The sequence below is a fragment of the Electrona antarctica genome (genome assembly GCF_951216825.1).
Source record: "Electrona antarctica genome assembly, chromosome: 22".
Classification (NCBI taxonomy): Eukaryota; Metazoa; Chordata; class Actinopteri; order Myctophiformes; family Myctophidae; genus Electrona; species Electrona antarctica.
In genome coordinates, this window is record NC_136805.1 from 16,679,493 (window position 1) to 16,703,449 (window position 23,957).

At 42.7% G+C, this 23,957-nt stretch overlaps 1 protein-coding gene across 3 annotated transcripts; it reads right to left on the bottom strand.

Moving 5' to 3' along the window:
- Positions 1-905: 905 nt before the first annotated feature.
- polr3e (polymerase (RNA) III (DNA directed) polypeptide E) lies at positions 906-23,152 on the bottom strand. 3 transcript variants are annotated; one of them, XM_079491953.1, is made up of 21 exons: positions 23,117-23,152; positions 20,908-21,010; positions 20,417-20,467; positions 20,097-20,174; positions 17,605-17,720; positions 17,403-17,485; positions 15,924-16,031; positions 15,598-15,647; positions 15,372-15,491; positions 14,976-15,061; positions 14,727-14,771; positions 14,437-14,528; positions 14,015-14,135; positions 13,221-13,302; positions 13,029-13,088; positions 12,192-12,349; positions 10,775-10,836; positions 9,353-9,861; positions 4,102-4,179; positions 3,747-3,872; positions 906-2,853 (listed from the first exon to the last, which is right to left on the bottom strand). In XM_079491953.1, exons 2-21 carry the CDS (start codon positions 20,944-20,946, stop codon positions 2,797-2,799), a joined length of 2,121 nt encoding a protein of 706 aa, XP_079348079.1. In that variant the 5' UTR covers positions 20,947-21,010; positions 23,117-23,152; the 3' UTR covers positions 906-2,796. The 3 variants fall into 3 exon arrangements, with proteins under 3 accessions (XP_079348079.1, XP_079348078.1, XP_079348080.1); XM_079491952.1 differs by lacking the exon at positions 23,117-23,152 and adding an exon at positions 22,241-22,417; XM_079491954.1 differs by lacking the exon at positions 23,117-23,152 and adding an exon at positions 21,790-21,881.
- Between the last annotated feature and the right edge of the window lie 805 nt (positions 23,153-23,957).

Below are 23,957 nucleotides of genomic sequence, written 5' to 3' on the forward strand. Positions count from 1 at the left end.
ACTAAAACATGATTTAGTGCGTTTTCTCGACTGTAGTCTTAGTTCATAATAATGATTTTAAAATATTTCATTGATATACTTTATAATATATTAAAGGGATTTTCTATCGATTACTCATCCCATGGAGACTTGAATTAATGGATATTTTTTGTGTCGCATTCCTAAACCAATAGTTTGAAGACCAGCAGTGGTCCCCTATGGTCTTGGAGTCTTGTTTGTGTCTCCATAAAGAGTATAGGGAGCTGGCCATCAAATAATTGGCTTAGGAATGCAAAGAAATTAAATAACCACCCCATGGCCATGGGGTGAATAATCCATAGAAAATAAGTTATTTTGGTGCTGATCACTGGGGGACTGCCCATAGATCCGAAGTCCCGTTAGTCCGAACATGCATTAAGGTTGGCAAACATGCACTGCTCCCGTGCTTGCGGTTATGTTTAGGTTAGGGTTAGAGATAGGGATAGTAATTCTGGAACAATGAACCTTCTGACTAATGACACGGCCACTGAGAGGTCCTCCTTGATAAATAAATTAAAAAAATCACACCTGTGTGAAGTGAGGGGCACTAATATATTCTCATGTTGATTAGTCGATGTAAAACAAACGGTGCCAACACAAACATTAAACGCCATTAACAATAAAGAGACAATATGACATAATGAGGTACATTAGGACGAAAATCTTCCCTTAATTTTCAATGGCGTTTAAAAAACAAACTAGCTAAAGACAAACATTAAGCCTGTGGGGCTGGCGCCTCAATGAAGGTTCACATTGCGGGGCATTAACTTGGAACCCCAACGATGATCTACAGAGTCCTTCTGCATCCCCCCCCCCCCCCCCATCAGGTTTTTTGGTTCAGCATAAAATATGATATTAGACACATTTGTTTTTTTCAAATAGGTTTTTATTAACCGTCAAATGCATCTGTCAATGACATTCGGACACAGCAAGCAATCCTACAAAGATTACTTCAATATAATTCACATTGTCATGTTTCACCCAGGTATTATCAAACGTTACACATCCAACTGAATGTGATCCTCCATCTGGTTAACGGTTTACAGGGATGTTTGGACTTTGGAGTCAGCAGCGACATAGAGGGGAAATTGTATGATTGCCATCAACTTTTAGTTCACTCAGCTATTAAAATACATTAACTGCATTTCCATAAATTGTCAGAGAAGCTCTTAGAAAATTGGCATCATAACATTATAACCAAGTGGGTTTCCATCATGATAGTTCAGTTATGTGCCGTGAAGCTCTCCGTTTTCAGGTTTTTAATTCCAAATCCGGTGTAGCATTGTGTTGGAATGGAAACTAGGGATGCAACTATGGATTATATTCTTAGTGATTATTCTATCGATTACAATTAAATAATCGAGAAGCCTCAATTATATATTTTGTTTTGTTATACATCAATGAATTGCTTTGAAAAATATATATATTTTAAATAATAGACCATTAGTCAGATTAACCACTTAAGCCTCATTTTATAATTCGTGGTACAGTGGTGCGGTGCAAAAATATAATCCGTTGAATGTATTAATTTGTTTAATTGTTGCATCTCTAAAGAGAACCTTAAACCTGAGCTCTGTGGCACATCACTGAATAACCCTTTGCTCGTACTGCAGCAGCATAATCAGACATTTAAACAATATCTGTCTTTTCTACATGGAATCAAATATCTTTTTGTTCAAATACAACTTAACAGGCTTGTTAAGCCTTTTATATACCTCAAATATATGGCCATTGTGTAAATGCATTCAACCTCAGAACCGGCAATGTCTTTGCATGGTGACGAGGGGTGGTGTCGACATACAATATCGCAACCTTACTTAAAAGATGTACCACCCGTCCCCCCCCAAAAAAAGGAAATTAAGTTAGCTTCTTTTGTAACGTGCTTTATCCGTAAGGCCTCGATCGATGTGACATAGTTATGGATGACAGGATGCATTCAAATGAAATGTATGCTTTATTCGTTCAAAAGGCCACACATTAGGCAAAAAAATCGAATTAATTTGAATCTTGAATACTGAACACTAGCTTCAGTTTTGACGAAGTTTTGTAATAAAAAAAACACGGTATTTGAGGTCACATATTCAAAACGCAAACCATTTACATAAGTGGTTCTCAAAGTAGGGTCCAGGGACCCTTAGGGTTCAGGAGGTTCCAAATGGACCCTTACAGGTCTCTAACTCTGAGAGTGCACAATTAACTCTGGAGTGTACACAGGGAACCAAATGGACCCGTAAAGGGTGCAGTCACACTGAACTTGATTCTGCCAATGCTTTGCGAATGGAGCGGTTTGTTGCCATTAGTGGATTTCCGCAAAAAAAGAAAAAAAAAATCCATTCCTATTGAAAAGCATCGACAGAAACCACCGCATAGGAAGAATCAAAGATTGGTGTGACCGTACCCTAAGGGTCCATTTGGTTCCATTTGTACACTGTCAAGAGTCATGGAGGTCCTTGAAATTAAATAAATTGAGAAAGAAACAAAATAAAAAAACAAAAAAGGTTTCGTCAGGGTTTTCATCCCCATCCACCATGCTCACGTCACAGCGTGTGTCTTCTGTGCACAGCAGATGTCCGACATCTTTGTCCTCCAGTCCGTTCTCCAGAGAGCGCCGGGGAGGGAGAAGCTGTGATTGGCTCGTCTCCGACCGCATTGTCCCTACCTCGCAGAGCCCTCTCGCGCTTCGACTGGAAGGAAAAGTGTTTTGGATCGGGTCGCCGATGTGCGACCCGCAGAGATGTGGGGTAGGTTCAGGGTGGGAGGAGCGTGGTTCTCTTAGTGTCAGGACTGCATCGTTCCTTTCAGGTACCACATTCCTCCAGTAACAGTGCAGCACTCCTGGCAGGAAAACAGGACAGCGTGGCATGGTTAGGAAAAGGATTAGGGATGTCCCGATCAGTTTTTTTTTTTGCCTCCCGATCCGATTCCTATCATTTGATTTTAAGTATCTACTGATACCGATTAGAACACACATGCCATATCACAATAGTACAATATCCCAAATCACACACAATATCTAATCTTATCTCATGATATGATATGGATATAATATTGATACTACGGATGTCCCGGTCACATTCTTTTGCTCCAGATCCGATCATTTGAAAATGAAGAGATCGGCCCCGATTTCCGATCCAACTCTAGTTAGAATGGTGCAGAAACGGGACCGCATCAGTGTCGATTCTGACAGGACATTTTGATTTAGTTTTAGTCATAGTCTTTTGAATAAAATTCCATTTAGTTTTAGTTTGCCATCTGAAAAGTGTTAGTCTTAGTCAACTAAATATCATAAGATTATAGTCGATTAAATCTACAGTTGATTTAGTCGACTAAAATGTATTTCGGCAGGCCTTGATGGCGTCATAATGCCTGATTTTATACTTGGTTACATGCCGAGAATAGCCAATCTACCAGCACATTGTGAACTTGTAGATCTGCTATTTTCAGAGCACAACACCCAAGTTGACCCGAGAGCAACATCTGAGCGCAACCAAACAAAAACCAAACCAACCTAACCTTTTAGTCTAGTTTCTAATTGTTGACGAAATTGTCAATACAGCCTAGTTTTTATTTAGCTAGTCGACAAACATTTTTCGTCAATAGTTTCAGTCGACGAAATCAACACTGGACAGCACGGCATGGTTAGAATAGTGAAACAAACAATTAAATATGCACAATTATTTGAGTGACAATGAATTGTCATAATGGTGACTGCCCTATGCTCGCCTCACCTTGAGCAATCGGTCTGTGTCTGCCTTTGTGGCGTCTTCTCCGAACTCCTGGGCCAGTCTGTTCTGGACCACGTTCCTCCTGACCCGGTAGTTTTTGGAGAAGAGTTCGTACAGCAGCCGTCGGTGCTGAAGGAGGAAACGCATAGTAAGCAAAGACGACAGAACAGATATAGTAATTATTGCATTTTTGTGTCTCATGATGCCAAAATCATGGGTTTGGGCCGCATGAATTTTCAGAGCATATTTACTGTTGCGGCTTGGATCAATGGAACCAACTGTAGTATGATGATGATATTGGGATAGTTAATAAATCGTCTACCTCCCTTTTCAAGTGTTATTATTCCATGGTGCTTACCTTATCGATGGTCTCTCCACTCTCCCACAGAGCAAACACTTTCTGCTCATCGGGGGCGAGAGATGTCTGAGCAGGAAACTGGAAGGAGAAATGGATAAAAACAAAAATAAACCCAAGGTTAGAACTTATAACATAAGAACTTGACAGTTGGAACATTTAATCCCATGGCCACATGTGGGCAATCCACATGGGACGAGTAGGTTTGGGATTTGGAACTGGATCCAACATGAGGAACCATCACATTTGGAAACCGTTTTCCAGGAACCGGTTTATCACACCGTCAGAGCTGGTATGTGGACTTAACGACGTGTCTGCTATACAATTGCAATACCAGTGGACCCAAAAGGACCCTTACGGGTCCATTTGGTTCCATTTGTACACTTTCAGAGTAACAGTGAATGACTCGTTTTGTTCTAGCAAACAGGGAGCTTATGGCAATTGTCCACATTAGAAACTGGTTGCACTGGACCAGTGATTGACTAATACATTAATATAAAACAGGGGGAAAGTATAAAAGAGAAGGCTTTCATTCTCACAAGGCTAAAAACGCATCTTTAATCAAATTAAAGCATAATAGACTGTTTATTCTACAGCAAACCATTATTAGTCCATCTAATCTCGTGCCTGCCTAGTACAGACAGACCCAGTCAAAACAGACCTAACCAGGAAGACCAAACACTCTACACCAGGTGTCTTCAATGTTTTCCTTAGCTGAGAGAGATAAAGCAGGGACCCCCAGTAAATATTGTATAGAATTATGTTGCAGATTACACTCTCATATACATTATCCTTTCTATTAGGATAGATTCACGTTTAAGTGTATTTTCAGATATTTAACCACATAAACCCTCTATACTTATATGTACAGTATGGCTCTGTACTTGGATTGCTCTTTTTTCCACTCTACCAGCCTACACGTTAAGAGACATAAACAGTGGATAGAAACGGTTCTATGGACAGATGGGCATCGCCCTCACAATTAGATAGCAAGTGTTAAGCTTAAGTCGTAGTACTACTGGGTGCCTAAGCTGTTTATAAGCCTCCTCAAGCGTAACCTACTTCTGTCTGCCAATAAGATGCTGCGTAATAGACCTGGCATCAGGTCAACACCCCTCCACCCTCCCCTTTTAACATCCTCTAGCTTCCAGGACACAGACAGACGGAGGTAAGAGCGAAGACCTATGACTTGAAGCTCCGCACTGCAGCAGCCCTGCCTGCTTAGGAAAACAGGAGGGTGTGTCACACAGAGCATTGTCCCCAGGCCAACAACACACGCTACCGTTATGTACAGTCTACAGCACTGGTTCCCACTGGGTCACTGGGACCCATTTGCGCGTCGCAGACACATTTTTATGGGTCATTTAAAAAAAAAAAAATCCGTTTTTCTTTTCTTTTTTTAAGCTAATTTCATGAAGAAATGAAAAGGAAATCTATGAAATTAGAAAACAAATGTTAAGTAGTGAAAATAGCCAATCTACAAGCTTGCAATGCGGCATGAAGCGACACATGGGAAGCTTGTAGATCTATGTTCACTAGTTTGGGTCCCGGCCTCGCAAACGTCTAATTTCTCTTTTGGGTCACAAGCTAAAATGTTTGTGAACCACTGTACTACACTACAGCATACACCACTCTCCCTAGTGTAGTACACAACTGTCCCTAAACCATCTTCCAGGACTGGTTTTACTTTATTTTCCACTTCAGGCTGCATTCAGCAACATTGTGTGTTTGCATCCCTGCTCAGAAATACACCAGCTGTTTTCCAAAGAGCCGCGTCATGCTTGAAGGCCTCATCATCGATGACCCCATCACTGTTTTTAAGGATGCAGCAGCGTCGTAAAATGTCAATACTAAAGCGGTGAGGTTGTACGACTATAAAATGTACCCTTTAACACAGCACCAGCATTAAGAAAAGCCCTTCCTTCAATGTGTCCTGAGAAATAAACACAGGTTTGAAAACTGGCACCCAGAGAACACAACAACACTCATGTCGGTGGTATTGTAGTTCGAGCACAGGGATCATTCAGACCATAGTTACCTGCCTGCTACAACGATAAGACAGGCTGTACCAAAATAGCTATCAGGCCAAAATTCTTCCTCAATTCACCATTTCTGGTGTGCACCCGCACGCAACAAAGTATAACACAGACTATACTGCCTGCCAAGGACTCGGAGTATAGCCATCACAAGTTAAGAGTAAAGAGACCGTTAATGTCGTTATACCGTTTGTGAAAGCCGATAGTCGGGTTCAAGGTGGCTTGCCAGCGGGAAAGAGAGATAACACCCCCCCTTCGTTCAGGTAATTTCAGCTGGAAGGCACACAAGCCGGGGTCGTCAAATTCAAACAAAGGCCACTGATATCAATACCACTCTCATTCACTGAAACAGAAGAACATTCCATTCAATTTGTTTCCCGTAGAGAAGGCCGTTTATCTGAATCTATATTAAGTATCGTACCATGAAACCTGGATATCAGATGACAGCTGAAGTTATGCGAGTGCCACAATGCTAGTGTTACATGCCAACAGGTGATATGTTCCATCATAAACAGGACAAGTCCTCAGGACACCACGCCACAATCAATGGCGGTTTTCTCCCCACAAAACACTTGTGCTTCCATTACAAGGGACATGGGCTGGCACAATACACAATACAACTGTCAGCCACCAGAACAGGAAGGAGCATAGGATCTAGGCCTGTCACAATTATACATAATCACAGTATTCTAGATAATCATTTTAATTAAAAATGAATGCATAATTTAATATAAAAAAATAGTGGAAATAGCAGATCTACAAGCTCAAAACATGTAACGATGCGATGATCCGTCATCTTCCCTGTGCAAGTTTTGTTTACGAAGGCTAAAATCTATTCTAAACAGAAATGTAATTTTTATTCAGAATCTTTTAACTTATTTAACAAATAACTAGACAGCGGTGTCCGTTGGGCACTGGCCTACTTGGAACGATGCAAGTTGGAAATGCATGCCCCACCCAGTTATTATGTCTGTCTCCCTTTTATGCCCATATATGGCGTTCTTTGTAAGGCATGCCCAAATATGGAGTCTATGCACGTATGCAGACGTCAGAATGATGTCAGAACAGGCCAGCTCCATATATGGAGTTATGGACCCTGGGCAGGGAGGGGCCCTGTCCAGGCCCTGTCCAGAGCCCGGGCAAAGACCTTTCTGGGGCGGTTCTGGACAACTGTGGGTCTGACTGACTCGACACCGGCCACTGCACCCCCTGCGGTGGTGTGGAATGTGTGTGTCGAATTTGAAGTCGGTAGACAGACAGACATGCAGAGACTTGGTGCATTTATAGCTAGATAGAAGATAGATATTCAACAACGGAAACACAATTAAATCATACATTGGAATTATTTGAGTCAAGTAAAATGTCATAATCGTGACAGCCCTAACAGGATCTACCGCAACTCAATATGAATATGTACAAAAGAAACAAATGAGTTTAGAGAACCCGGGCGAAGAAAATAACAGAGTTTGTGGAACCCTGGTGAATTTACCAGCTCAAGTCTAACCACATGACATTGACATCTGCCGATTAACTCCCAGCTTGGGACAAATTTAGGCATTTACAATTTAGACATTTAGAGGAAGCTTTATAATGACCGACGCATGAACCTGAGTCAGCAAACATCTGAGGAAGTGGTCTAGTAAACAAGAGTGCTGAGAAAACAAGTGCGTGTACGTGATAGGAAAGAAGGTAAACATCATACCTTGCATCCATTTAAATATCACACCATCTAAATACATTCTTAGCATGTATGGGAATGTATTGCAGATAGATTTAAACTTGTTTTGTTTTTTTTGTAAATGAATGCCCTACTTCATCTCACGAGAGTGTCACACTAAAGTAGTGAAATCTACAAGATCACAATGTGCAACGCTTTGCGAGCTTGTAGATAGGCCATTTTAATAATATTCAGTTATTCACTATAAGAAGTACAGGTAATAATCAGAAAGGAATGAGTTTTGGACATACAGTACAAGGTTTACACCCGACAGCATGCCATCCGTCTAAAGAGGTAGTCACAACTAGAAAAAGTGCACCTCGGAACACAGGTCTCCACCAGGCTAGGTAAGTTATTGTGGCCTCCTGGTGGCACTATAATAGGCAGCGGCAGCGGTCTTGATACCGGAAGGTCGCCAGTTCGAATCCCCGGACCGGCACGTTAAAATTACCACCGCTGAAGTGACCTTGAGCAAGGCATTGAACCCCTACCATGAAATGTTCTATGAGCAGGGTGTGGCTGTAAACAAGCATCTCCAGCTTAGTCCACTTCCCTGGGTAAACAAAGAACTCCGCTTTACTTTGTGAAAAGGGTGCCATTTCTTCTTACGCCTTGCAATTCGGCATTCAAAGTCATGATTTGAGGCATTTTGTTCCAAAAATGTGTTTTGCAAAAGTCCACCTGCTGGTGGTGCTATAACAGGCCAATGTGAAAAGGGTGGGATTTATTCCTCGGCCTAGTAAGAATGTGCATGCAAAGTTTCCCTCAAATTGCACTGACTGTTCATTCAGGATTTGAGGCCAATCCTGTAAACCTTCCTTTCCAACTTCGGGATGGAATATGGGAAATCGGACAGATTTGTGTTGATTGCATGACTATAGAGATAGTGTATACCGATTTGCGTGATGTATGGATTAAATGTGTACAAGTAATATAAAGAAATTAGTGATGCACCGAATATTCGTCCGCAGAAAATGGCTAAAAATGCATTTTCGGCCTATTCGGTTTCGGCCCGAATAGGCTGAAAATATATCACCGAATGGTGTATGCAATTAATGCATTCAAAAGAGCTGAATAAAGGTTTTATGGACCCATAATAGTGATTATTATTTAAATTAAGTAATTGGACATAATAACCAGTATATTAGAGAGAGAGCGACACACACACACACACACACACACACACACACACACACACACACACACACACACACACACACACACACACACACACACACACACACACACACACACACACACACACACACACACACACACACACACGCTGAAGATGTTTCGAGGCGAGCTTGCAGATCTGCCACGTTTGATACTTTTGTGTGACGCTGTAGTGATGAAGTAGGCCAGTAATTTACAGAAGAACACAAAAATACGTAAATAAGAGGTTTCAGCACTGAAATCATTAATCACAACCATTTGTACGAAAACATAAAATGCCAAGTGAAACGCCACGACGGCGACAGACAGACAGTCCTATACTCACAGGCACCAGGATCTGTCGGCACTGGCTGAGCAGCACGGTGTCCTGCAGCAGGCGGTCGGAGACGGCGTGGAACGCTGTGTGCCCTCCGGGCTGCATGGAGGCCAGGTGCAGGTTGAACAGCCTCTTCAGCTCGCACAGCGTCAGCACCACGTGCTTCCTGAAAGTCTTGGACACAAAGTCCAGCAGTTCGGGGGGAGGGGAGGTGACGGGGCTCCCCGCGCCGCTCCCGTTAGTGGTGCGGTGGTCCAAGGCGGAGGAGGAGGCGGGGGAGACGGAGCTGGGGTAACCGTTGGCCTCTCCGTTGAGAAAGGGGGAGGAGGGGGAGGTGTCCATGAGTTCGCTCTCGCCGTCGCTGACCGGTTCCTGTTTGACCCGGACTTCGCCGACCGGTCCGCCGGCGCCGCCCTGTCTTTTGGCGTTCAGGTGGTCCTTTTGGAGCGACGGGAGGTTTTCCCGTGCGCGCTCCTGGGCAGTCTTCAGACGCTGCTCTCCGCTGAGGTACATAGGATCTGCGGGGGGGGGGGGGGGGGGACAGAAACAAAACAGACATAGGCTTCAGACTTCCTGCAAGGTCAACATTTTTTGTTAAAAGGAGTAGTTCACCCAATACTATCAATTACACACCCCATGAAGCCTTGAATTCATGGAGCTTAAAGGTGCAGTGCAACGGAAATGGTGGACATTTTATTTTGAAGTTTCAAACGGTTTCAAGTTGAAACACCGTCGCATCCCTTCAGGCGATGAGACGGTAGCTATGCTATACGCAGCAGCATGCTGTGTGTTTGTTTACAAATCAGATAGACGGCCAGCTGTACTAGTTTACTGTTATGTGGCTTATTTCTACCCTATAATGTTTTCAGATACATATATTTAGAGTGATGATTAAGTTGAAACCGAGTAATACACTGTCTGGATGTTATCTTGAATGGGAATAAAAACGGAGGATTTCTGTAATCAATAGCAGCTGTGCTGCACAGATGCGCACATATGGGGAATTAAACGGGTGAGCTTCATTTTTATTGGCTTTTATCGATGTGGGCCTCGACACGTCATCACGCAGCACGTTTTCAGGAAGTAATAAAACATATATTTGTATGGACTTAAGAAAGAACTTAAGACAGACATTATGACAGATTAGACGTGGCAGAGGGGATAGTTGATGAAATGGGAGATTGTATTCTAATCAACGATAGTCAGGCAGCCAACGCAGCACTAAGCTTATCTAGAAGTCAGGGAAATAAGACTAAGAGAGTCGAGCACAAAGATTAAGGATTTACAGAATACAAGACGACAAAGTGGATATGGCTGTGTTCCTGAATAACTTGTTGATACCCCGATCCATAGGGGTTACAACAGAATCTCTGGCAGCCTTCATTAAAAATGCATAATTTTACAGAGCACCAGTTATGGCTCAATTTATACCTGGCTGTGATGCATTCTTTGGCATGAAGTCCTCTTTAGAGACATTGAAGACCTTTTCCAACCTGAGGAGAGGGAAACAATTTAAGATTCATAGAGAGCAACTTGCAAGATCAGAGTAAACACAACAGCATGAATGATCCTAGTCAACAAGAGACAGGGTAAATAGTCTCTACAAGTAAAGTAGAGTGCAAAGAAAACCCATTTAGTGCTGCAAATAAACCAGGATAACAGATAAATAGCAATCAAATCCATTCTCCACAGATAACTCTCTCTACCATGATGCTTCCTAACAAACACACATTCTGGTCTCTGCCAGTCATGTTAGGTTACACTGCTTAGTCCAGGGGTTCCCAAGCTGTTCAACTTGAGACCCCAAACATTAGCCACAAAATACACAAGCTACAAGATGTTTTCACAATGTCTTAACCCATTTTGACCCCAGATTCTAAAAATGTCTTCTACATCCTGACAGTTTTCTGAAAAAGCTATGTTTCTATGTCAGTCGTTCTTCGATTTAAAAAAATCACACCCGTGTGAACTGAGTGGTGTAAGGTCTTATACGTAATGAAATCATGTCTGACGTAATGAAATCACACCCGGGTGAACAGGGTGAACATAGCAACCATGCTCATTTTTTCTGCACAGACTAACAAAGCCAGTTGTAGGAGTGGTTTACACCACTCAAAAAATAGCAGACCAACAAGCTCGTAGCGCACCACTCGGTGGCACGCTATGAGCTTGTAGGTTCCCCTCCCAAAATGGGTTAAAGGTGTATTATTTTATTTATGGAATTTGTTTGGAATGTTTATTAAATTATTTTGAAAAATGTTGGAATTTGTTTGGGCATATCTGTTATATCTTTCGAAATATATGTTTTGAGGGGCGCTAGCCCCTCCTATTACCAGCTTTTAGTGTATGTTCACAAACTTTGTCCTACACAAACATTAAATTCCCATTGACAACGGAAAGTTTTACGTCATTGTGTCTGAGCAAATATAGTGTCTATTTTACGTCATGATGTACGATGATAAGAGCGCCCCTCACTTCACACGGTCCTTGAAATTGAAAGGTTTGAGAACCAATGCCCTAGACGAGTGGTTTTCAGCCCTTTTCATATCAAGGTCAATCATTTATTCGGCATTTGTGCCATGGACCATGATGAGCTTTAGCCTCTCATACCCAAAACATATTAACACTAATTAAGTAATCCAGATGTTTAACAATTATTTAATTCTTCAGAACAATTCATTTTACAATCTCAAGAGTTAAAGATCTGTAAGGGTCCATTTGGTTACCAACTCTCCATCATTTAGATGGGGACAACCTGGAATCCCTTCCAAGGATCGCCGGTTGAAAACCATTGCCCTAGAGACTGCCGACCCAGTGTTTGGGGGAAAGACTGCACTCCTCGACCTACTTGCTCTGGATTCCCAGCCACAGCATGTGCTGCCTGTGGGCCACATCTGGGTGCTTCTTGATGAACTCTGTGTCACTAGGCAACAGGAACTCCCATCCCCGGTTGACGCGAGGCACCGCCATCTGCTCCAGGAACTCCTTCACGTCCTCGGGAGGAAGCTGAGCGGGACACGCAGTGAAGCAAGGAATAAGTTGCCGTCACTGTAACACACGCCTGAGGGTACGCGTTTCCGTTTCATCGACTACTACAGCTTCATTGGAGCTGCCAGCGCTACATACCGAGCATCTCCCCGCTGAGGGTGATGCTTCTTGTTTTTTTTATTTTTTTATTATGTTTTTATTTTGGTCATTGTGTACAAGCATAGTGAACAACTTTACATCATGTGGTCAAGTGCATTACAATAGTTTGTGCTCGTTTCTCACAGGTATATTTGTTCTCAATGGTGACCAAAGTTACATTTTCTTTTTGATGCTTCTTGTTTTTTAAGATTTCTTTTAAGGCTTTTCTGCCTTTATTGATAGTATCAAGTGAAGATAGACAGGAAAGCGGGAGAGAGAGAGAAGGGAAGAGACATGCAGCAAAGGTCGTCATGAACGGGACTTGAACACACAATGCGCTGTCAGGCCAGAGCCTATATGTGGCATGCGCCTCGACCGCTAGGCCAGCGGGCACCCCAGGATGATGCATTTAACATACCTGCTGCACAGCTACTTTCAGTGTCAGTACAGTTATCACAAATGGGGGCGGGAGGGATTGGACTGGAAACATAACCAGTGGCTCGTCAGGTTTACTTTCAACAAAACAAAAACAACAAAAAGATCTCCAATCCATTCTTACTTTGATGACGGCGGCGATCTCCTTCCTCATTACAGATCGTTCCAGAGTGAACCTCCACATCTATGGACAGGAAAGACACACAATCACTGAAATACTGTGGCTACTACACAGTCTAATCCTGAATGTTAAATTTAACTCGGAGAGTGTACAAATAGAATCAAATGCACCCGTGGTTCCATTCGTCAGGCTCACCACAAAATCCCGGCCTCGACACAGAATTTCGGCAGGTACCCCACTGTGTGGACTGCAGGTGCTTTTAGGATACAGCACATCACTGGAGGGAAAAAACAAACCATTTTACTAATCCACTGGTTCCCAAACGTTTTCATGTCAAGGACCCCCAAATTGACACTAATTAGCCCGCAGACCCCCATTTGAAAAGATATGCCAGGGACCCCATGAGAGAAGATTTGTACGGCTTTAGCAGTGATTCTCAACCGGTTTAATTTCAAGGACCCCCAGTTTGATATGCATTAGGCTACGGACCCCCATTCAATGGCATTTCCAACTCTGAGACCCCAATTTATATTGTAAAATCAATGTTAATTTAACTCTTGAGTGTACAAATGGAACCAAATGGACTCTCAGAGTTACAGACCCATAAGGGTCCATTCTATGTCAATGGTGCTCAACCTCATGTCAAGGACCCCCAGAACTATCTGTATTTGGCCGCGGACCCCCATCTGAAAATATGTTTTTCCAGGGACCCCCCCAGAAGCAAAGATTTGAGTTAAAAACGTTGAAAGAATATATATTCAAAGATTTGCGACACATTTTCACGATTTTTCAACAGCTAAAATATAACATAATAATCCTAAAAAACACCAAGAGGTTCCCGTCCTGAATGGGTTAATAACATTCAAATAGGTATAACTCCAATGTTTTATAATCGTGTAAAGAAAGAAAGTCTCATCAGACACGCTGTCACATTCATGTTCTTTTTGTGAATGTGAGAAGAGGCTCTCCGTGTGTTCCTTGGTTCTCACCTCTTCACCACCCAGTTTCCCTGCACCAGCAGTGCCACCTGCTGGATGCAGCGCAGTACTGAGGTGGAGTCAGTGCCCGAGGCCAGTAGACCCATGAGGTTGGCGAATGGCATCACTTTGACTAGACGCCAGAAAACATGAGAAAGTAATTTATTAGCAAACGACTAGGGCTGCAAACTATCCATTATTTTCGTAGCGATTATTCTATCCATTACAATTGCTTTTTTTGCATGCATTTATCAACAAAGTCAGGGGTTCCACCAGACTAATTAAGTCTAGGCGAGACTGAATTGGTCAGCATCAAGCCTAAATGTCGGGATTATGCCTTTTCGTTTTCTCTGTTGCTACACTTACAATATCAAACAAGTGTTTGTAAATTAACTGTTCTAGTGAATTTACAGTTCATCACATCGATACCATACCATTCTTCATGAGTCTCTTGACTTGATCTCCCAGAGGTAGTGTTCGGAGCTGAGCCATGGAGAAGACGTTGCTGGGTCCAACAGGGACCACCCTGAAATGGCAAGTAAAGAAGGAACAGCGGGGATAAAGGCTCCATTCATGTCATATCTTGCCCTAGTTCATACTTTGTGTCGCACAGTGAAAATAGCTGATCTACAAGCTCACAACACGTTGTGATGTGCCACCTTGTGAGCTTGTAGATCTCGCATAAAGTGTTTAAACAATCATTACAGGAATAAGAAATACTTACACTTTCTCCTCTGCCACCGGAGGCATAAGCACTGCCAGATACTCCCTGTGGAAAGCCAAGAGAAATGGATCAGAAATGGGGAGGGAGGGGGAGAGAGGGATAGAAGCAAATGAGTACAATAGTGTTTAGTAACAGGGGTCTCTGTCTTTCCAGCTCCCTAATCAACCTCATGCCCAAAATAAGGATACCAGGTGGTTGAATGTGGTTAAAGGCGGACATGTGACATTCAGAATGACTCTTTGTACGTACTTTGAAGTTTGTACCAGCTCAGAGTTCTCTGCCCCGTCCATGGCCTGGCAGAACAGATACTGTCTCTCATGCTCCGACCGCCCGTCCTGAAACACAACAACTATGACAGCTGAGATTGGATCATTTTGATCATTTGATCAATCAAATAATGAATCTATTATGGCTCTAGTATGGAAATTCAGCGAGGCAAGTACATTCCCTAACGGCTCCTTTATGAATGAACTGTACATACAATCTAGGCTGCTAAACCATCCCGGTCGCACCTACCCAGCGCTTGGGGGCCAGACTGGTCTGCAGAAGACGCATGATAATGTGAATTCAAACGACCAGGATGGTTTACCAGGCTACATACATATTATCAGTGGTGAACAGGAACATAAATAGGTCTTAAGTTACCCTGACACCATGGTAGCGCAGGTGAGCCCAGGGTTCTTCTGCTTGCTTCTTCTGGAGGAAGTCATAGGACTGGGTCCTCCTCTGTCTGGCCTGCTCCGACTCGGGACGAGAGAACCTCACCTGGAGAGAGAACGGAGGGAGAAGGATGAGGGACCAGGGACGACGTGTACAGTAAAATATAGAGCCTTAAATACTGTGTGTAAATGTTATGTGTTCAAAATCCTACAGTAATGGCCTTGACTTCATCCTCAGCCTCATCCTGAGACGAGTCTCCACCTAGAGAAGGGGTCAAAACAAATAAATATAAATAATAAAAAAAAGTGAGGGGCACTCTTATCATCATACATCATCTCATTCCGCAATGTTTGTGTTTACACAAACACTCAAAATTGTCAATGGCATTTACCGTAATGTTTGTGTTAGGACAACATTTGGGTTACACACACCAAAAGCTGGACATAGGAGGGGCTATCGCTCCTCAAAAACCAAGTCCATGTTGAAATTCTGGTTTGGGAAATCAATCTCTCTCTGACATGATGTGAACCAACGCACCTTTGCTGGCGGCCTCCCTCTCCCTGTGCTTGCAGTCAGCCTTGTCCAGGTAGGAGAAGCTGGGTCTCAGCTGAAGGATTCCCTGCAGAGGCGTGATGTGGAGCTCTCCTGTTGACAGCAAAGCGTCAAAATCCGACACTAGCTTGTTATATCCCTTTAACCACTTATGCCTGACACCGTTATTTCTGACACCTTTCCCCTATAAATAAAGGCCCAGCGTTAATGCCGTTAAAGCAATGTTCGCGTAATGTTTTATACAGGGCTTGATAGCCAATTAGTTACCAATGTCTCCAATAATATAGACATTGACTCGCCATTCGCCAAGATTCCATGGCTCTGAGAGGAACAGAAGGCTATCAACCCTATGTAACGTTGCGGAAATATCACTTTAAAATGCATCGGTGAAAAAACAACAAGATGATAACAAAAAGGACAGATAGATAAATTAACCCCCAAAAATGGCAAAGCATCAGTGTCATTTTAGATTTTAGAGTTGGTTCTTCAAAAATAGCAGATATACAATCTCACTGCGCGTCACTTTATTCCGTGTCACGAGCTGCTTGAAAGTGTTGAATAATTTAGAACTATGAAACAGTTTGAGAACTACTGATTTAGAAGGCATTTGTACTAGAAAAGGCCTCAGGTCTTAATTAGGGATGGAGCTTGATAACCGATACCCGGAAACCTTTTATTAAGGTTAGGAAAAGTTTATTGAGTAGCCGGTATCAATAAGCTTTGGGCTTTTCAAGCTTGTTATCGAGCATAGCAGCCCATGACGTCATGTTTAAATAATCAAGACAAGAGGCGATCAAGAAATGAATGTAATCATCCATGCTGGCACAAACATGTCGGTCAAAAAGTGTATTGATACCGGCCAACCAGTGCTGTCCAAAATTACGCTTTTATAGTGACGGTACACATATTTACCAGTTAACAGTTTCTTTTATATAATTGTATTGGTAAAAAGGCCTTTGATCTGTTAGAAAAGTACTGTATTTGAAGGCCCTAGTAAAAGATACTGGTTCTGTTTTTATTGTCTCCCGTCTTTCCACAAAATAAAATTAATATTAATAGTGGGCTCGATAAGAACCCAGCTCGATAAGCCTGATCGATAAGGTGCCCGTTATCTATAAAAATTAACGAGCTCCATCCCTCCATCCGTCTTAATAGGTTAATGTATAACGGCTCTTTCTTGCCACTAATTTACAATAGGGCTTTCACTTTTAGTGATTTTTACTAGTTGACTAGTTTACTAGGCCTACCTATTGTGTAAAAAGAAAAAGAGAAAAAAAAGGTGGGGGGGTTATAATAGTTGTATTTTAAAAAACTGTGTACATTGGTGACTATAACTATAATCTAGCTGATCTTGAGGCCTACAAACACGATTTTTCTTATCAACTAGTACCAACAAGGTTGACAAGTGGATTTACTATATCGACCAGTTGCTTAAAGCCCTAGTTTTTAACAGCTGTACTGTACCTTTGCGGAAGACTGCAGCTGCATATCTGGAGGTGTTGGTGGTGGCCTGAATGGAGGTGAACGTCTGTTTGTCCATCATCTTCCTGCAGGGAAACAAATGTTCAGTCAGTCCTTTGCATTGTAAATCCAGCCAGCTCAACGGTGGCACGGAGATGTATTTCTTAGCAGTGTGAGTGCAACGCATCTCTCACAGCAAACGTACACAGAGTAGGTGTTGGACTCATCGTAAGTAGTGCCATCCACATTGAGAGAGATCTGTTCTCCTTTGCTGCGGCAGTAGTTGGGGCTCATTGTGTTGATGGCCATCTCCAATTCAACCTGCACAATTGGGACATGACGACAGTTACACACAAATGAGTTAATTTATGTGCTAAAAGAGTAACTTTGAGACATGTTTCATGGTGCTATGTCTATTTTGGATGATCAAAATCGAATCAACCATCGAAACAACCATTTGAGATACCTCGCCAATATATGGCGTTACATCATGGCAAGGTAACTACACAGCCCAAACCTCTAGCACAGTGTCATTGATTCTGCTTCAACAACATCAGTAGCAGTGTGTGTATGGACATGTCTGAAAGGGGAGGCCTGGTCAGGGGTGAAGCCTAAAATAGTCCAAACCAACCATCAAACAACATCAGCAGGGCTCATAGGGGCAAGGGTCGAGAGTGATCCCCTCAAACACAATTTAAACTAGAAAAAGTGCCCTTATGGGCACAGGTCTCCACCAGGAGGCTAGGAGTGTGTGTGATGTTTGGCAAAATGTTTAGGAGTGATATAAACATGTTTGTTTGTTTTTTGAAACAATTTTCTTCATTGTGTTGAGGAAATACAGAGTCAGATCACTCATAGCATCTCTGAGGATAGAATTCTGGATGAGCAGGACATGTGCAGCATTTTGTACAAAACGGGCCACTCCTGAAGACTTTGGAAGGCAATCTTAGCCAATCCGTGTAGAATCTGAGAAATCAAACAGACTCGTCTTGATCACATGACTACAGAGATCATGTATACCGATTTGCATGAGATTTGGATGAAATCTGTGCGACTAATATAAACAATGTTTTGCAGAAATCGGCCTCATGGTGGCGCTATAACCGGCAGATGTGGAGGGATGCAGGGAAAATGTTTTTCCATGCCTCCAGGGAGTGCGCATACAAAGTTGTACACAGAACGATGCAGTTATAGGTAAAAACAGGAATTGCCCTGTTATAGCGCCACCATGAAGCTGGTTTGGAAAATAAATTGTGTCATGTCGTCCTCAGCCTAGTGGAAATGTGCGTGTATAATTTCACGGAAATTGCACACCGTTTGTGTGATTTGTGGCATTTTGTTCGAAACGGACCAATCATGTGAGCTTTAGAAGCAAATCGTAGCCAATCAGGAAGGAAGATGGGAAATGGTGCAGATCCGTGTTGATCACATGACTATGGAGATAGTGTATACCGAATTGTGTGATGTATGGATAAAATATGTACGAGTAATCTACAGAAATGTGTTTTGCCTAAATCGGCCTCATGGTGGCGCTATAACAGGCCCTTGAGGAATATTTGGGGCAGAGGTTGGTCGTTGGCATCCAGGGAGTGTGTGTGCAAAGTTTGGCATGGATCGGGCCAACGGTGCCGGAGATTAGCTGGTAACAGACGGACGGAAGGAAGGAAGGACGGACGGACGCACACACACACGGACTGAGTGCAAAACATACTCTCTCCCCATGCCTTCGGCCTGGTGGAGACAATAATAAATAGTCCATCTGAGCACCATCACTTCACTGATGGGTTGTACCCTCTTTTGCCTTACATTCCATTATCATCAAATTATGATGTAACCAAATGAACCATAGCATCCCTATTCTGGGCATGTCATCATAGGCAAATATTCACTACAATGTATGAACAATTTCTGCAAAAGTGGATGAACATTCTGAAAAAACGGCTGAACGTTCGGCAAACAGTCATTTCCGCTGTTTGACAAGGGTACTTCGGTATGGTACTAATGAAATATTATACATTGCCACTTGCCAGCCGGTATTCTTCCCTCAGTCGAACAAACCAGCCTATTATCATTTTCTTCATAATCAATATACTACATTTATTTTAATGCACTGCGGTACTCAAGATTGGCAGGTATGAGAAGCTCTGTGTGGAACCAACACAAAATTGAATGAAAACAAGGTCAAATGCAAACTGTGTGAGACCAAGGTGGCCTACCAAAAACTAACAACAATGCACACACATTTGAAGACCATCAGTCCATTACTAGCTTCAAAGAAAATCTGCCAGTGGATTTTTCCCAATTTGATTTTGGTCAGTCATACATGTTTAAAGCAAGTATGCCCCTACTCCCAGCAGTACCTCTTTAAAGTAAAGATACAACTGAGCGCGCGCACACACACACACACACACACACACACACACACACACACACACACACACACACACACACACACACACACACACACACACACACACACACACACACACACACACACACACACACACACACACACACACACACACACACACACACACACACACACACACACACACACACACACACTTCTGGCCAAGCTTTAGACCTTGTGTATTTTGGGATTAATTGATAATGTGTATTTTTGGATTAAGGGGAGGCAGGTGGGGTTGAGGACCCCACCTACCTGAATCGACAGTGATGTGGTGTAGGTGGCGTTACCTTTTGCTGCTTGGGTTTGATCTTGGCAGATAGGTGATTGACATCATCATAGGTCATAGTTGATGGTCTGACTGGGTACTGTGTGGAGAACACAAATAAAGTATTAATGACTCTTACAGAAGTTGAACATCACGCAACAAATCCCTCTGGATCAATGTCGGATCAATTCAGATTTTTAGAGGGTTGGGGCCTGGGGGGCATGTTGTCCACACGTAAATTCTCCATTCATTGTCAATGGCATTTAATGTTTGTTAGGGCAAGAATCTACACTATAGCTGAATATAGGAGAGGCTAGCACCCCTCAAAAAATATAAACATACCTGGAAGAGATACAGCTTTTCTGCAAGGCTTTTGGCTAAATAGACATCAATCTGAAGACAGAGACAAAGATTAGTTTTTCACATCCAAAGCAAAAGAAAAAAGTGTGTTTATGATGATCACCATTGACCACACTTGACCAGTCTTAATACGGAGTGTCAAACCAACTACTTCCATGTCAACTAAAATGAACTAAAGAGCAATGTGAAGTCTGTTTTCCATTAGTGAATATAATCATTCAGCAGTCAGTGTTGTTTTGAGAGTAATACGCTTATATTATTGACCATAAGTCGATTAACCAGTTACAACCACAGCCAGAATGAAGCCGTGTCTACAGTAACTGATTAGATAAGATTTGATTAAAACGTAGTTGTGTTTGTGGTCATGTCATGCACCAAAAAGATCAGATCTACAAGCTCAGTTTGCGTGACACCCCACTCAATCAAGTACTGTATAATTCAAGCATAAGATTTCAAACTGGTGGTGGTGCTACCTCTTCTACAATGGGGTCATCATCCTCCCCGCTTGCCATACTGGAGGACACAGAGTGAGGGGATGGAAGAGATGTCGATGGCAATCAGCCGCAGAGACCCAACCTAGACCCACAAAAAGTAAACATAGAATACATACAGGATTTAGGACTCATTAGGAGGTTAACCACTTATAGAGGCTCAGGGCCACAACGTTTGGGATCCTGAACGCGAGGAACTGCAGGTAACGTATCCGACATTGAGGAACCGAAATCGGTTCCATCACATTTGGTTTCCCGAACCGGTTTTAATCACACTGTCAGAGTTGGACTTCACAATCTGCTGTACAATGACAATATCCAGTGGACCACCATAACTCTGACAGTGTACAACTACAAATGGAATAAATGGACCCACTGATTCCATTTGTAAACGCTCAAGAGTTACAAACATGTTGGGGACCATTTGGAACTGAGAACTCCCTATTGCCTATAAGAATAATTCAATTAACCGTTAAGTAATTAGAGGAAACCCTTAAGGACCCGGAATCTTACACTCCCAAGTCAAACACAAGGTTGAACCAAACATCAGCTAAAATCCTGGGTCAGTAAAGTCCCATCCTTTATGACACATTAGCTGTGATTAAGGAAGGTAAACGTTCAGTAGACCAACACTAGTCAGACAAAATCATGCGGTAAAGGATCTGAACGAAAATTGTACACAAACTACAGACACCACGTTTATTATAGCCAGAGATTACAATCTGACAGGTAAAGGTATGATGCAAGAGCATGGAAATATCTTGGACCTATATTAAACATTACATGTCAGCCAGCAGCATACGACGCTTGCCTTTAGCTCGTTTGCGATCATTTGGTGCATTTCAAGCATACATGGACACAGACCTCTTTAGGTTGATACTAGCCAGGTTGATACAGACATCTTTAGGTTTATCTACAGCACATTACAGCTGACACTGCCTGGAGACTGGGTAACGTCAGTTTGTTAGCTTCCACGCTAGCCATGAAGCTCCCTCTCAGGCCCTAACCTGTCCTACAAATGAGACCTCAAATTGTATTTTACGTCCTGAACAATTGGCAACAACGTGGGCTGCACGGATCCAAAGCGGCCCATTCCTCGTGCCAATAACGCTAAGATGCACAGTGTACATTGAGGCAGCTATAGGCTATCTAGCCAGACAGGCGGCTAAGCTAGCTAAACATTAGCGTGCTGCTTGGACGTGCCAGTCATAATAATAGAAGTCGTTCAAGCAAGCAGGAGGGCCGTGGTGGGGTTTCACTCAGCTAGCTTGTGTTCGCAGTGTCTCCGACAGCACTGTTTTGATGTGGTTCTCACCTGCACACTTCACAGCGGGACTTCTTTGGCTATCTCATTCGTGTTGTGGAGTTTATTTGATGCAGGGCTGCTGTGGTACTGCAGTACTGTAGTGTACTGTCTCTCTCTCTGCTAGTATAAAGTAACTGCTGATGTTAGTTGTACCATGTTGACTCTCACACACACACGTGGGGAGGAGCTGCCAGTGCCCCACAATGCACCGCGAAACTATATCACTATTTTGCCTGCATAATCATTTAGAAACTTCAATTGCAAAGGTTTATTATTTGTTTAGATTGTGAATGGAGTGTGGGGTGATGAATCAGCGTGTTGTAGGACTCCAGAGCGGAATGCGCAAAACGTATGGCAGCGGTGGGATTCGAACCCACGCCTCCGAAGAGACTGGAGCCTTAATCCAGCGCCTTAGACCGCTCGGCCACGCTACCTACATGCAGATCTACAGTAGCACAATAGCACAAATAACTCATATACGAGATCCCAACGTGTTATGGGTTTGTAGCTCTGCTATTTTCACAATTTGGGGTAGTTTTGTATTTTTAGCCTGGGTTCTAGCCTGATCCGCGGAACGCGGCGATGTATTTATCGATTCTGACATTTTCAATCTACGAGAGTCTAAGGTCTCATGCCCCATGGTGAGGAGCCAGAAACCCGCTGCCTCCGTAGCTACTCTGAACATATGTTTTGATTGATTGATTGATTGAAATATTTATTAACAGTTACAAACTCAATACAAAGACTGTTAACTGTGAGTGGACGACCCAATTAAGCATTACACTTGTTTACAAGAGGGTCCACCATGTTCAATTCATCAAAACATTTAGAGACGTACAAATAGACATTTCTATAATGTACACATGCTAAATCTAAGGTGCTTACCCTGCTGCCCCACCTGTCCGGTTTATGTGCGCAATGCGTTTATAACCAGTAGGTCCGTAGTTTTCAATTAAGAATTGTTTTAATCCATTCTGTCTCGGAATCCATCTTGGATCTGTCCTCGTCTCCCCCAATGAGTGCAACTGGCTGCGCAACCCTGACCACCAGGGGCGCTGATGCGCAGTTGCAATCGAGAACAGATCCAAGATGGATGACAGATTCCAAGACAGAATGGTTAAAACACTTTTTAATTGAAGGACCTACGGGTTATAAACGCATTGCGCACATAAAGCAGACAAGTGGGACAGTAAGGTAAGCACCTTATATTTAGCATTTGTACATGTTCAGAGTAGCTACGGAGGCAGCAGGTTTTGGCCTCCTCACCATGGGGCATGAGACCTTAGACTCTTTGAGATTGAAAATGTCAGATTCGATAAAAACATCTACAAGAGTCTAAATATTTCAGGCTATTGTATTTTAGCATTGGCTTCACTTAGGGCACCTGTTAAATGTTAAACAATATCTATTGTGATATATTATAGATATATTGAATCTTGTTATTATATTTGTTCTGTGACCCACAAAATAGGTTCCGACGACTTTTTGGGAAACAGTGATCTATAGCTCCATGTATGGAGTCGGCAGAGACATCTAGTTCTGACATCATAGAAATATAGCTGGTAAAGGGTGACCATCACTTCTTGGGTATTAGATGCGGCTGTGACTTCTCAAGGCCGTGTTGCCATTCAACCTGCTAGTAACTTGATCAGCTCTCACCAAGAGAGACTTCATCACCTTCAGTACGAGTCAGGATATTTGCCCTTACAACTGCAATATACAGGGA

Excerpts from the sequence above, each read along its gene's own strand:
- polr3e (XM_079491953.1), bottom strand. The coding sequence starts at position 20,946 with ATGGCAAGCGGGGAGGATGATGACCCCATTGTAGAAGAG. Across the intron at positions 14,136-14,436 it reads CAAGAGACTCATGAAGAATG|TCAAAGTGATGCCATTCGCC; the intron begins GTATGGTATCGA and ends TCTGGCGTCTAG. Across the intron at positions 4,180-9,352 it reads GCCGACAGATCCTGGTGCCT|TTTCCTGCTCAGACATCTCT; the intron begins GTGAGTATAGGA and ends TTCTCCTTCCAG.